The following is a 14,305-nucleotide window of genomic DNA, read 5'->3' on the forward strand; positions in this document are numbered from 1 at the left end:
CCGCCCAGCCCAGCAGTGCTGCCTGAGGGGCAGGGGGAGCCGCCGGGGCTCCAGGCTGGGCCCGGGGCCTCTGGGCCTGGCCCTGGGCACCGCTGAGCAGAGCCCGGCTCCGGCCTCTCCGCACCTCCCTGCGGGTACTGACGGCCATGGGGGAGCTCCCCCGGAGCCTCCTCTGCTCCAGGCCCAGCAGCCCCAGATCTCGCAGCCATCCGTAATAGAAGAAATCCTCCAGTTCTTCACTGGACTCTCTCCAGTATGTCCATGTCCCTCTTGTACTGGGCGGCCCAGGACTGGTCCCAGCACTCCAGGTGCAGCCTCACCAGGGCTGAGCAGAGGGGCAGGATTCTGCCCCCCAGCCTGCAGGCGATGCTTTGCCTAAAGCAGCCCTTTTTTTGCCCAGGGTCCCATCGCTAGCTCACGTTCATCTCAGTGCCCCCCAGGCCCCCAGGTCCATTTCTGCAGAGCCACTTTCCAGCTGGGTGCCCCCAGCCTGTCCGGGTGCTGGGCCTGTTCCTCCCCAGGGGCAGGGCTTTGGGCTTCTCCTTGTCGAGCTGCAGGTTTGTGTCAGCCCCCCTCTCCTGCCTGCCCAGGTCCCTCGGGATGCCAGCACGGCCCTCCGGCATATCCACCGCTCCCCCCAGCTGTGTGTCATCTGCAGCCTTGCTGAGGGTGCGCTGTGCCCCATTATCCAGGCTATTAATAAAGGTGTCAAACAGGACCGGACCCAGCACCAATACCCCTGTCCTGTCCCTACAGACCCCGATTAAGTCCCCAGTCCCCCCCCCCCCCCCCCGCCTCTCCCACAGCCCTGTAGGCACTGGCACACCAGTACCTTGCACCACCGCTGCCCACCCCACACCCCCTGTTCAAGCCCTGTCGCTGAGCCCCCGATCCCTAACGAAGCAGCTCCCTTTACGAGCCATGACGTCACGCCCAAATGTGTGACGTCACTCCCAAATTCTCCTCCCCGTGACGTTGGGCTTCAGCTCCTCCTCTCCCACCTCCCCTTTCCCCACCTCCCCCCTTTCAGCCTTTGGGGGAACGGCGGCGGGCGAGAGGCAGCGGGGGCTGGCGGCGGCGGGAGCTCGGCGGGTGAGAGTGGGGCTGGTCCTGGTCCTGGTCCTGGTCCTGGTCCTCATCCTGATCCTGATCCTGATCCTGGTCCTGGTCCTGGTCCTGGCCCTGATCCTGGTCCCGGTCCCCAGAGCCTGAATGACTGTCTTTTTTTGGAAGCCCTTTTGGGGCTGCCGGGAGCAGCAGGGCGGTGCGGGGCTGGGGGTGCGGTGCCCCCCTTTGCTCCCCTCCTTTTCATTTTATTTTAGCCCCCTGAGCCCGATGCGACCCAGCAGCGCTTCAGGCTTTAACGCTTTTTGCTCTTTTTTAGCCCAGTTGCAGGAGGGACGCCGTTTTACGGGAGATGTGTTGTGAGCTTGCAGGCTTCATCATGCATATAACTCATACTGGCCTCTTTGTTTTATCCTAAAGGCCACGTATAAAGTAGCTCTTATCCGCTCCCAGAGCACCATGCTTTTCAGCAATTTATATAATCTGGCTTTATTTGGGGTGCCGAGGCCTGATTTCTGGCTGGCATCATTCCTTCGCAGGGCTCCGGCGTCGTCCCCTCTGAAAATCAAGCCGTGGTGGCCGTGTGTGTGCCTCAAGGTTATTTTAACGTAGCTCGGCCAACAGCTGTCTGCCGCAGCCCATGTGCGAGCCAGAGATAACAGGCGCAGCGTGCAGCCTGGCCACGCTCCTCTCTGCCCGTACCAGGGGACACGAGGAGGGAGCAGGGTCCGGCAGCCCCCGCTCGGGGCTCTCCGAACTACAGAAAAGACCAAGAGGAGATGCGGGATGGCTTTCTGGCTGTGCAGGCTGCTTTAAGTGGTATTTGAGCTGAGAGTGTCCCCTACTTGTTGCAGGTTGAGCATTCCCAGTGTGATCCGGTGGATTTTCCAGTTGGCAGTGCCTGGGCACCAGTGAGTAAGGCTTTCCTGCGGAGTGACGTGTGCTTCATCTTCTGGACACCCGAGGCTGGCAGTGTTTTTCCACTGGAGCTCTTCTTGATACAGTTGGAAAAAAAAATAGAGGAGCTTTCAAGTGCATAAGCCCTTCTTCAGCTCTTGAGGCAGAAACTGTGTGTTGTGGAGCCAAAGTGGGCTGAGAGCAATAGCGTGGAGCTCAGCGTGTCGGTGCAGGCCGTATGCGTGAGGCTGTTTTGAAAAAAACTGGTGGCTGGGAATCTGTGAGACCCCATGCCCTGGGAAGTATCACAGCTTTCTTTGAAAGAGGCAGCTTCGGGACTGCTGTGGATAGCTTTGTGTAGAAGCATCCTGTGGTGTCTCAGCAGCAGTGCAGCCCCTGGGATTGCTGCAGGAGGTTTTGTTTCGGGGTCTGACCCTCCTCTTCTCCCTCTCCCATGTTCTCCAAAACTTTCTATTAATGGGATTTTCCAGAACAACCTCATGAGTTTCTTATCGTTCTTATCACTGTAATGTTCTATTAATAACTAATACACAAGAAACTACGAGCTCCTATAAACATGTTTTTGTGTTTTATATGAGCAATAGGTGCTTGCCACTTATGTAACACTTCTGAAAGCTCATGATGGGACAGCGGATGGCAGATAACTTGCTAAATGTTGGTGTGGTTTTTTTAAGATGTTCAATTTTTTCATTTTTTCCCTATTTTCCCTCTCCCTGTACTTTAATCTTCTTACAAACCTTAAAAATTTCTTGCTATCCAAGGGAGATAGATTATTGCTCTACATTTGAACATGTGTTGGTTTTATACTAATCCTTTGTGTTGCAACTAATTAGTTTAAAACCTGTCCTTCAGTTATGACCCTTGAATGCTCCTGTTAGTTAAAGGACCTGGCTGCATAGCTTCAGAGACCTCTACCTATCACAAAGTTACAGACATTTCAAAATAAAGCAAATGTGAACAAAGTGATATCCCTGGCTGCTGCTGCTCTCACGCACACACTTTTTTTTTTTTTTTTTTAAGGTGTGGGACAACTCCTACTTTCTGTCACATTTTGATTGGCTTTCCAAAGAGGCAGTGTCCTATAAATTGCCATTTCCAGTTTGCTTCTGCCCTATTGCCAGCTGAGGGGCAGGTGAGTGCAGAAGAGAAAATGGTCTAGGGTGTATTTCATAATCCTTAAAATTAGTGCTGGTTGTTAATTTGGATTAGCAGGCTGGGGGAAATAACAGCCATGTTTCAGGATAAAGCTTCCTCATTTAACTTAATTTGGAAAACAAGAGAGTTATTTTTTATTATCAATTTCAGTCAGTGAGTAAAATGAGTGACTGCAAAGCTAGTTAGAAAGTAATATAGGAATTGGTGGGGGTAGGATACATACATATATATATCTTTTTTTTCTCTCCATTCCCTAAATGTACAAAAATATTTAACTTTGGGACAGGCAGAAAAAGAAACCTACCCCCAAAATCAAAATTTTCACATCAGTTAAATTAATGCTTTTTGTGTTCAGTGCTGTTAACAACTCCTTGAAGTTCTTTAAAATGAGAAATGTTGATCTAGCAGAATGGGATTTTCTGTCCAACTTGCTCTTGAAAGGTAATGAAAAGTGAATGAAAGTTTTGTGTCAGGGCTAGCTATATCTTATGGTTAATTTGGGGAAGTGTTTTTAAGGGATAGTGTTAATGTCTTTATATATCTGTGCATTTGATGATAATTTTTAGAATTTAGTAGCTAGTTACACCATTTTTCCCTTCCTATCTGACACAGCAAGAAATGCATGTCATAGGTGGTATTTTTATATTTAGTTGTACTGCTTGATAAACTAAGGGTTTTTCAGTGTCTGGTATGAAATGTTTACTGTTCTTTTGAGTCAGCCTAGACTTGCAAGTAAATTCTTAGCATAAGACTGTGTGTTTATTCCACAAGTGAATTTGGAGAAACCAGTCTATTGAGTGGGAAACCAACTTGATCCTAACATGGCATTTTTGTAACTTTAATTTGTGTACTCTGCATCTAGAGCTCAGAATGTAAAATGCCTGTTCAGGTCCTGTGAGGGGAAACTTTGGGAAACAGATCTCATGAGTCTCCCTTAGTACTATAAGGATTTTCGTATCCCATTCTGAAACAAGAAGGGATTATCATGGCTCTTTAAGGTGCTGGTGCTGCCAGTTTTCTTATGTTGGTTTCCTAAGGAGAAATATGTCCTATGTATTGCCTGGATATGTTTGCCTGCTGTCTTCCTCCTCTTCTACCCTCAGCTACTTCAGCAGCTCGTGGCTCACTTCAGTGAATTTGATAGGGACTGAGTCTTAAAAATATCAAGAACACATCTGTTTTGTGAGCTGGGCTCAGAGGGGAGAGAAACCTCATGAGTGCCTTGGCTGGACATCACAGAATCACAGCAGGGCTGAGGCAGGGGACACCCCTGGATGCCCCTGTCCCCACCTGCCCCAGCAGGGTGCCCAGCCCCACAGCCCTGGGCTCGGGGAGCTCTCCAGGGAGCAGCCCCCGGCCCCTCTCGGGGCAGCCCGTGCCAGGGCTCCTGCACCCGCCCAGCCCAGCAGTGCTGCCTGAGGGGCAGGGGGAGCCGCCGGGGCTCCAGGCTGGGCCCGGGGCCTCTGGGCCTGGCCCTGGGCACCGCTGAGCAGAGCCCGGCTCCGGCCTCTCCGCACCTCCCTGCGGGTACTGACGGCCATGGGGGAGCTCCCCCGGAGCCTCCTCTGCTCCAGGCCCAGCAGCCCCAGCTCTCGCAGCCTCTCCTCACAGCACGGGGGCTCCGGGCACAGCAGCACCCTGGGGGCCCCAGGCTGGGCTCTCCCTGCTGTGCCCAGGTCTCTCAGTACTGGGTTGGTGTATAACCAGGAATTAAAGAGCTGTGCAAAGCCCAGAGGAGATTAGAGCAGTTGCCTCTAGCACTGTGACAGGAGAGATACGGCTGTGACAGATCAAACCTATGATCAGGGAGACCGATCCCTGTACTGGCTTTGTGGCCGTGAGGTGCAGCAGAGGCATGGTGAATTCGTCAGGGCACTAATTGACCCTGCTTCTCAATGCAGTAAACAGTTGAATAAAGAAGTCTAAAAAGGAGGATGAAATGAAGAAGATGCACTTCAGAATAAGTCTTTTTGCGTTTTAATGTGCAAATGTGATTTTTTTTAATCATTCACAGTTCTTGCGGGTCTTATTAACCCCGCGATAGGTGGTTTAGCAGGTCTTCTGTATTTAAACAGCAGATCTCCTTGAAGTATCAGAAGACTTCTCCTTTTTGTGTTGCCTTAAGTGAAAGGAACAGCCAAGTTAATTAGCTGTTCGCTTTTCTATGCGTATTATAAATTGGTGCTGCTGGAATTCATTGCATTAGCTAGCTGCCATAATTTCTTGTTGTGTCCTTCCTACTCCCCGATTCTTTTACTTATAATATATGCAACAAGAACACATGAGAAAGGAATTGACAGCATAATCCCAGTTTTAAATGTAAGCTATTTTTAAAGGGTGTCTTCATTTTGGAGTTTGTTCGTTGTATCACTTTGGGGAAGATGGTTAAAAGTCTGAGGCGAGGTAAGGAAGAATTTTAGTGGCTGTGCCTTATGAACTGTATTTGAAAGAAGGAAAATATAACCTCACAAAAGGCCGATTGCATATGCATGTGCAATTTATTTGCTGACAATTTTTCAGCAAACTTTTCTTCATTTCCTTTCCCAGTAGGAAAGATCTGGGGAGACAGAAAACCTAACTTGCGTATAGCTCAGGATAATTTAGGGATACTTTTGCAGTGTCTTATTTATGAATCATGGCTTTTTTTGTGAAGTAATTAGGAACTAGTCCTGAGTAAATAAAACACAGCTTCTCCTTTGCTTTCCTGGTGCTGTCCATCATGCACGTTAGTTTTGAGCAAAGCAGTGCTCTCTAAAGAGGCTGAGTTTTGCCACTGTTGGTTTGAGAGAATCTTGCTGATGCAATGCTAAGGTTAGCTTATTTGTGGCAGTTCACAAAACTTTCGCTCACAAATACCTACAGTGAAGCTGTGTAGTCACAGTAGGTGAACTTGTTGAATTCTGCATTTGCTGTCGGTTGTGCTTTGAATCACAGTTTCTAGTGTAAAAGGTTTAAACTTGGACTGTATTCTCACTGTTCATTATACTGGACCCTGGGCTGGGGCTGTGGATATTTTCCTGCACTCTCTGTTGAATACATTACCTCTATTCATGTTACTTCGCAGGCTGCTTCTAGCAGACGTGGCTCTCAGTTGGCACATCAGCTAGGATTTGGATTGCATCAGACCTCTTTTAAACTCTTTAGAGTATTCTAAGGGAGTATTTAAAACATTCAATGTGGTTGAGTCACTTACGACTAATAACTTCTCTTGTTCTCACAGCCTAATTGAAGAAGGAAGATGCCAGTTGTCAAAAACGTGAGCAGAGCTGTCAGCCAGCTGCTACAAAGCTCTGGTTGTGGGTGTGGGATTTCCATCGTGCCCGTTCGATGCATCGGCGTCTCGCCCCGCCAGGTGGCCTCTGATGCTAGCTATCACTCAGTTTCTTTTTCGGAGTCAGATCATCCTCGGGTGCTAATTACAGGTCAGCATTCCTATCATAACTGTATTGCTTCTCAGTCAAGTTCCATGCTCCCCTCCTCCCTCTCCAGTGAGCAGATTAACAGAAGCAAAAATACTTCGACAAAAAAATCCAAACAAAATATACTGGAGTTGTGGTCTCTCCTGAATGGTGCTCCATGTGAACTTGCTTTTTATTTTTATTCCAGAAATCTAAAACCAGTTCATTGGGTTTTCCTTGAGGACAGTTTAAAGCTCTTCTCTCTGAGAAGACAAATAGTACTCATTTGTGATATAATGCATATAACACTTCAATACTGTGTTCTGATACCACCTCTTCTCTGATTTTTTTTCTCCTGTTTTAGGTGGCCTTGGCCAGCTTGGAGTGGGACTCGCTACGCTTCTGAGGTACGTCATGATTCTTTGACTTGCTATTAGTGAGGAGTTCAAGCTTTAGCCACAACTTGTAGAAGAAAAAATTTTCAGGAAAGCTGTTTTTAAAACAATCCCGGTGATGATTTTAGAGTTTTTTGCCTCTTGGTTTTGTAAACAACTTTATACTTTTGCCATCTTTTTATTTTTTACTCCTGTGCTTGTTCTATGTTCACTGATGTACTTTCTGTATGTACATTGGTCACAGTTCCCAAAATAACATAATTTTGTCTAGGAGACTAGCCACTGGGTTCAGTTTGTTTCCAGTTAAATGGAAGTATTCAGAATCTGAATCCTCAGAGGGCGCTCAGCCAAATAGGGCTGCGTTTCCATGCTCAGGAAAGACAAAATTTGGGGTTTTATGCGGATACCGTGGGAGAGGAAAAAGTACAAACATCCACTTGAAAAAATGTGTAGTCCTATGCTAATTGCCCAGCTAATTGCCAGGCTTTGCAACTGCTGACTTGTCTCTCTGAGAATTTCAGTTATGTAACTTCAGGCATAAGGTGCCTTGTTTAGTACAGTGCAAATAAAAATAAAACTTCAAGACCTTGTACCCTAATATTTTATAATTTGGTGAAAGATGAACTGATGCAGCAGAAGCAGTAAATCAATAAATGTAAAACGGTCCAAGATATCTTCCTTGACTATATTGTGGTTTATATGTACATCCACTCAGCTCCAGAGTATCGCTTGTAGACAGTGTTTGTTGCAGAGGATTTGGACTATGATCAAAAGTGAGCAAACTTGCTGTATTCAACACCATGGTATGGATTGAATGATTTCAGTCATTTCTATGAAATCGTGCAAACAATGGAAGGCTGGAATGTACTCCAATTCCGACAGTCTTGCTCTCCAAGACAGCCTTGTGCTGATTAGAGCAGTACAAGTCAGAGATTACTTATCAGCTGTATTTACCCTGTTGATATAAAAATAGCTGCAGTTACAGCAAGCCCCGTGGCATATGCTTTTTGGTGTCTGTAGGGGACTAGATTCTCAGGGTACAACTTGTGGTGAGAAGAGGGTAGGAAAGAGTTTTTTTCTCTACTGATTTTCATTATCTTAAAGACTTACGTATGAGATGCAGTCTTTCAGTAAAAGGACTACAAGGAGTAGTTTACTAATTTTCGAAGATGCTATATTGACGCTGAAGAGAACATTTTTTTATTTTTTTAATAGAATAACTGATTTCCTCGTGGAAACTGTTGTTCTTCTGATATTGCTCTTGGTAAACAAAATAACAAAATAGCAACTCATAAATTATCATAAAGACTGTGGACTCACTGTACCGTGTGGGTATTTTTATACAGGAAACGATTTGGAAAGAACAATGTGATCTTGTCTGACATTAGAAAGCCTGCGGATCATGTTTTTCATAGTGGTAAGTGACTGGGGGAACATATGGAAAAAAAACCTTGACTTCACCTCTGATGTTGATAAACTGATTACTCAAGTCTAAATGAAGAGTGAATGAAACTGTACAAACTGTTTTTTGAAACTTCTGGATAGTGCCTTCGTGGTTTGAAGTCTTGCCCAGATACTGACTTCATATATCAGTTATTCCTTTTTTCTCAATATTTTTCTCTGCATTTTTCACTGTCTCTTTGCCACTTTGACTGAAGCACTCAAGTCAATTGTCTTTTGTGTTCCTGCTTTAAAAAGAGATGTTTATTCTTTTGGAGGGGACAGGTTGGAAATTAAATATGTGCCCTTTTTCCCAAGCTGAGGCAATTTAGATGACAAAATGCATGTAAAATTGTTTTTCTTGTATTTTCTTTAGAAACTTAATCATGTTTTTCTTGTCACTGTTTAATGATGTACTTAGATATCTGAATAATATATGTTAATGTTCCTTTTTCTCATGCCATTGACTGGATAAAACAGGAATTCTTGGATCAATGTGTTGTTGAGGCAAAGGCAGCAGTTTACCTTACTTTCTGCTATTTATCTACTAATCATTAGGCTGTTGCTGTTAGAAGGTGTGTATTTTGCTGTACAGTCAAATTTCAAAGTCAAATTCAAAGTAGAGGAATGGGCAAGAATCAGCAATCTATGAGTATCATGTAGAACTCTTCTGTTTTTCTTGTCATTAAGTTTCCTTCTGGTTTCATTTCTTTTAGGCCCTTTTATCTACTCAGATATCTTGGACTACAAGAATCTGCGTGAGATAGTGGTGAATAATCGCATAACTTGGCTGTTCCACTATAGCGCTTTGCTCAGTGCTGTTGGAGAAGCAAACGTCCCTCTAGCCAGAGCTGTAAATATTACTGGTATGTGACAAGGTTTCAAGTTTGTGATTCCTACAAAGGCTTGAGAGAGCGCAGTGGATGTTCTGATTAAATCCTGTTATTGTTTCAGGTTTACACAATGTTCTGGATATTGCAGCTGAGCACAATTTGCGACTCTTTGTTCCAAGCACTATTGGAGCCTTTGGACCCACCTCTCCTCGAGATCCAACTCCTGATCTCTGCATTCAGAGGCCAAGGACGATCTATGGCGTCTCCAAGGTTCACGCTGAGCTCATGGGAGAGGTGAGAACTTTTATTTTGCTTTCATGAAAGTTCAGTGAGAACTTCACTGATTCTGGAAGATTTCTCATTGCAGTAGTTTCCCCCCTTTCTTTCCTTCCTTTTAGGCTTTAGTCTTCTATTGTAGTCTGTAGTGGTTTGTCACATCATGAAAACAAAAACCCTCTCCAAAGTCAAAGCCATCTGAGATTGTACATTCATAACTTCTCTATTGGCTTTGTATTTTTTCTAGAAGCATGAAATCGTTAAAGCTGTTACAGACAATTTCTTCACATCTTAAGTTTAAGAAGGACAGTGGCGGGTCTGAAGGCTGTATTAATTTGAAATGTCTCAGAAACCTGGCAATTATTGGTTTCTGAACATTAGATCTAAACCTTGTGGTAAAAGTCAATCCATATCTACTGATGTGAATGAAAACTAGAAAAGGAGGAGCAGAAAGATCAGTTACTTGACAGAATGCGGACTGATCAGTAATTCCTTGCCTTCCTTCCCTGCCATGGGAAGGTTACAGAATCAAGGTTCATCTTGTGGGAGATTGCTGTGGAAGCAGTGAGTTGTTTGGCTCAGTCTTGTTGTATAAAACTTTTTCTTCCTCCCTCTTTAGTACTACCATTACCGATACGGCCTAGACTTCCGCTGCCTGAGGTACCCAGGAATTATATCTGCTGATTCTCAGCCCGGAGGGGGAACAACTGGTAAGCGGCTTGTGTGTATTTCTCAGTGTTGCAGGCAAGGATAGCAAAAACATAAACCAATGCAGTCATTTTTAACCAGTTTGTAGAATTTAATCTGCAACCATGTAGAACATCAGTGTAGAGATCCTGTTTGAACTGAAGGTTATGACGATACTTTTGTCCACTGCAACTTAGGGTGTACTTCTGTAGTCTTTAAGTGCTATCTGAGAGAGTTTGGCTTAGATATGCTTATTAAGTCCATTTCCTTTAAAACATATTTCTAACTCTGCTGTCTTGCTGCAACGTGTAAATGCCAGAATGTCATTGCGATGGTTTGGGATAGCTTCTTGCACTCCTGCTGTATAGTGTAAATCATATACGGTTCTCCTGCTAGGAGTTCCCCTCCTAGACAGAAGACTTTGGAGGTGATCTGAGGAGTGTTGACTGTCTTGAAGTGAGCAATGGATTGGGGCAGATGAGCGCACACATCCGCTGCACTTTTCCACAGATTATGCTGTCCAGATTTTCCATGATGCCATAAAGACCGGCAAATTTCAATGCAACCTGAAGCCAGACACCCGGCTCCCTATGATGTATATTGATGACTGTCTGAAAGCAACTCTAGAGGTCATGGAGGCCCCCGCAGAGGCGTTGAGCATGAGGACATACAACATCAGTGCCATGAGCTTCACCCCTGAAGAGCTGGCACAAGAGGTGCAGAAGCATGTTCCTGAGCTTCAGGTGACCTACAACGTGGATGAAGTCAGGCAGGCCATAGGTTAGTATCGGCTTCTTGGCAATGGGTAAGTGAAAACTTCAGATTTCTGTATGTCAAGGACAAAACAATGTTTTCTTTTTAGACACTTGGAAATTGCTGCTGTACAGTTCAAGTCTTATGGCCTGAAATTCATCTTTTGTAGTTCAAATGGCCAGTGATGATAACACCTTGTAGTTTGAAGGGATTTTTCCCAAACCTCATGTTCCTTGTTTCTTTCTTTTCACTGCAGCTGACAGCTGGCCAATGAACTTTGATGACAGCAATGCCCGGAGGGACTGGGGATGGAAACATGATTATGACCTCCCTGAGTTGGTGTCTACAATGTTTAGCTTCCTTGGGTCTGATTCCAGGATTGCTCAAGCTAACTGAAAAATTTTTTCAGATGTTTCCAGATTTCCACAGAGGACCAGGAAGAAATGGCTAAATTAGTTTATAATTTACGAGTCCTAGAGCATGCCAATTATTAGTTTCATAAGTAGCAATGGAGTTGGGCAGAAACATACTGTAGCTCTAATGTCCTAGTAGATAAATGACACCATTAGGTGCTGTCTCCAAGCACAGCACCTATGACAAACACATAATTCTTGAACTTTCACACTTAAGCAACTGGGAACAAAAGCCACCTACTCCTGGCTGATGAATCTCCAATCATTCTTGCTGCCTGGCTCTTATCTGGCAAACAGCGTGAGGCGATACTGTCAGTCATGGGGTTTCAGTCAGATCCCACAGAGTTAATGATATGTTTTTCATTTCCCTAGTGGAGGTTATTAGATCGTAGTAAGATACAACCCTTTTTTTTTCTCTGCTTACAGACAGGAGATACAAGAGCTACTTCACATTTCCAGGTTGCAGGCAGGGGTTGTTGCAATTCTAGTTTGAAATCAAACTTTGGTTAGTAGTTCATATTTATATATATATAGTGCTGTAAAAACATACTTTTCTATACATAGGGCATACTAAGTACCGTTATTCTTATAATGCCTATAAATGTGAAGGGGAATAGGACCTGAATTCTCATTATGCTTTAAAAATAACAGGGTTTACAAGCTAAGCTTTTCCTGTTATTGCAAATGCTGCTGCTGTCAGTTTAACCTCAGAGGTAGACCTGAAATCCAAAAAGCTGTTATGTTTGTGTGAATCCAGGGTATATTTCAAGAAAGCAATGCCTAGGAATGGGGTTATTGTTCATTAGCACTACTTTTGGTTATCCCAGTTGTTTGCCACGCTGGCATAATGACATACTGCCTGGAGCAAGTTTTAAAGGTGGGCTGATGGTGGAGACTTTAACATTAGAGTCAAGTCAGCCTTTGAAATCTGTTCACGTTCACTGCTTTTTCTGTGTACACTGCATATGTATTTGTAGATGCTATTTATGCGTAACTGTCATACGCTTCTGTTCTTTAGAGAGGAATCCAGAGGCTGAAACCATCTCCTAGCTACAGTTAAGGCCTGTTCTACTCATTGAGTTCCATGCACAGGAGATTCTAGGATTAACAAGGGAATCTTAGTAGATGCATGCAGAGAAGATGTCTATCCAAAAGCTACTTAGGAGACTTTGAAAATGAGAAGTGATGGACTGGCGAGACAGGAAGGCCATTTTAGGTAAAATTCCAGTCTCTATGGATGTGAATCTGAGCCATTGGCTACTATAGCATGCCTCGAGAAACAACATCTGGGAACTTTGATTATATTTATTTTTCAAAGAAAAATCTTTGGTTTTCAGAATGACTGGAAATTCCCTATATGAAGCTCTCCATCTTTTTTTGTCTTGTATACTCCAGTGGCCCATGTAGGTGTCATGTTCGAGTACATTCTTGCCTACATAGTTTGCTTTGTTTTCTGTGACAGTGCTTTGGTAGTTGCAAGTCTGCTACACTCTATAACCCTGCAGTGTTTCTTCAGTAAGTGACTGACATGACCTCAGTCTTCCTTGTGAGGGAGTCTACATGCTGCAGGGAATATGTTTTCTCATGAAAGTAACCTTCAAAGAAAGATTCTGTGGTGAAAACCAGTTATTTTAAACATATGTTAAATTTGTATCTCTTGTTTTTGTATGTATCTTACTGTTTCATCTGTTGGTGAAGCATGAATTTCCCAGGTATTTAAACTTAAAAACCTTTATGGTTGTGGCCTGTTTAAACTTTTTTATAATGTTTACGTTTCCAGGAAAAAAAAATCAATTCTTTAAACTCTGCCGCTGTTGTAACTATCAAATTGTTCAAGTTTAATATTTGGCCCAGTGGGCCAGCAAAGTTGGGTTACTCATAACATCCAAGAAAAGACTGGCTCAAGTTTTGTTCTCTGCCCTGCCAAAACAGGATTATCTCCTAGTAAACTGTTACGCTGAGCCGCCAGATGAAGGGCTTTTAATATGATATGAAATGTCTCGTCCATTCCAGTCTTTCATAATTCAGACTCTGCAGACTCCTCATTGCTTCCGTTCCACAAGACCAGCATAAAATAATGCAAAGAGTTGTCGATGGGTCTGACTCCATTTCTTTAATTCAAAGAAAGTCAGGGGGCCTATCCCTTCACCCTTGTTCAAAGCTCTAGTTAACAGCAAGAGTGAAGAGCAAAAATGTTTTCTTCTGAAACAAACCGTCCTTGGCTGTGGCATTGCATGGAAGCTTTGGATAAGGTGTTGCACCGCAGGTGAAAAACAAGCCTGTGACATTTTAAAGTTTGTCTGCCAAAAGTTGCTGATTTATTTAGGAGCGGGAGTTTAAGAAACTTCTATTTTGCAAAATCTGAAATAAACCATATTGCAGTAGACAGTTCAGATATAACGACGTGATGATGACAGTCAAGGTGTGTGGTTAGGCTTGTCTACATGGTCTGAGTCCTGTTCGAAATTCTGGTTTTTAACCGGTGACCAATGATGCCTGTGTCTTATTTTTTTCTACATCTTCCCATAACTTCAGCTGTAAGTATGTTACAGGTTTTTCTGTATTAAACCAATTTGGTGTGGTACAAAATGTATTTTTCTACCACTATGAACTTTGACTTCTGGGCAGAGACTTCTCACGACCTTTGAGCGTTGCAGCTGTTACATTACCTATTCAGGAAAAAAAAAGATGTTAAGAATATTTTTTCAAATAGTACAAGTTGCTGATGAAGCCTACTTTAATAAAATTCTGTGTAGATGTGTCTTTGTTTGTCATCCTTTGTTAGAGCATATAAGAGCCATGTGCAGGAGGATGCTGGTTGGTGCTGAATCCTCTTCTTTAGCTGCAGAAGTGGTGGGTGCTTTGAAGCCGAGAAAGATCCATCCTGTCCTTGGCAGTCGGGGCAGTGACTCCCAAACATTTGTTTGCACACTTGACTTTCTGCTGATTATTCCAGTCACAGAGTGTAGCAG

General features: G+C 44.1%; 1 protein-coding gene across 2 annotated transcripts; it reads left to right on the forward strand.

Annotated features, from left to right (window-relative positions):
• The first annotated feature begins 1,023 nt into the window (after positions 1–1,023).
• Positions 1,024–14,094, forward strand: LOC121066868 (L-threonine 3-dehydrogenase, mitochondrial). 2 transcript variants are annotated; one of them, XM_040550643.1, is made up of 11 exons: positions 1,024–1,092; positions 1,920–1,976; positions 3,004–3,115; positions 6,359–6,560; positions 6,901–6,943; positions 8,278–8,348; positions 9,088–9,237; positions 9,326–9,498; positions 10,100–10,190; positions 10,678–10,947; positions 11,177–14,094. In XM_040550643.1, exons 4-11 carry the CDS (start codon positions 6,377–6,379, stop codon positions 11,314–11,316), a joined length of 1,122 nt encoding a protein of 373 aa, XP_040406577.1. In that variant the 5' UTR covers positions 1,024–1,092; positions 1,920–1,976; positions 3,004–3,115; positions 6,359–6,376; the 3' UTR covers positions 11,317–14,094. The 2 variants fall into 2 exon arrangements, with proteins under 2 accessions (XP_040406577.1, XP_040406579.1); XM_040550645.1 differs by lacking the exon at positions 1,024–1,092 and having other exon boundaries at positions 1,963–1,980.
• The last annotated feature ends 211 nt before the right edge of the window (positions 14,095–14,305 follow it).

The sequence above is a fragment of the Cygnus olor genome, chromosome 3 (assembly GCF_009769625.2).
Source record: "Cygnus olor isolate bCygOlo1 chromosome 3, bCygOlo1.pri.v2, whole genome shotgun sequence".
NCBI classification, from domain to species: domain Eukaryota; kingdom Metazoa; phylum Chordata; class Aves; order Anseriformes; family Anatidae; genus Cygnus; species Cygnus olor.

What these genes read in the sequence shown, in the direction of transcription:
- LOC121066868 (XM_040550643.1), top strand. Translation starts at nt 6,377, where the DNA reads ATGCCAGTTGTCAAAAACGTGAGCAGAGCTGTCAGCCAGCTGCTACAA. An exon ending in GCCCGGAGGGGGAACAACTG is followed by an intron (nt 10,191 to 10,677) that starts GTAAGCGGCTTG and finishes ACTTTTCCACAG; the next exon opens with ATTATGCTGTCCAGATTTTC. An exon ending in TGAAGTCAGGCAGGCCATAG is followed by an intron (nt 10,948 to 11,176) that starts GTTAGTATCGGC and finishes TTTTCACTGCAG; the next exon opens with CTGACAGCTGGCCAATGAAC.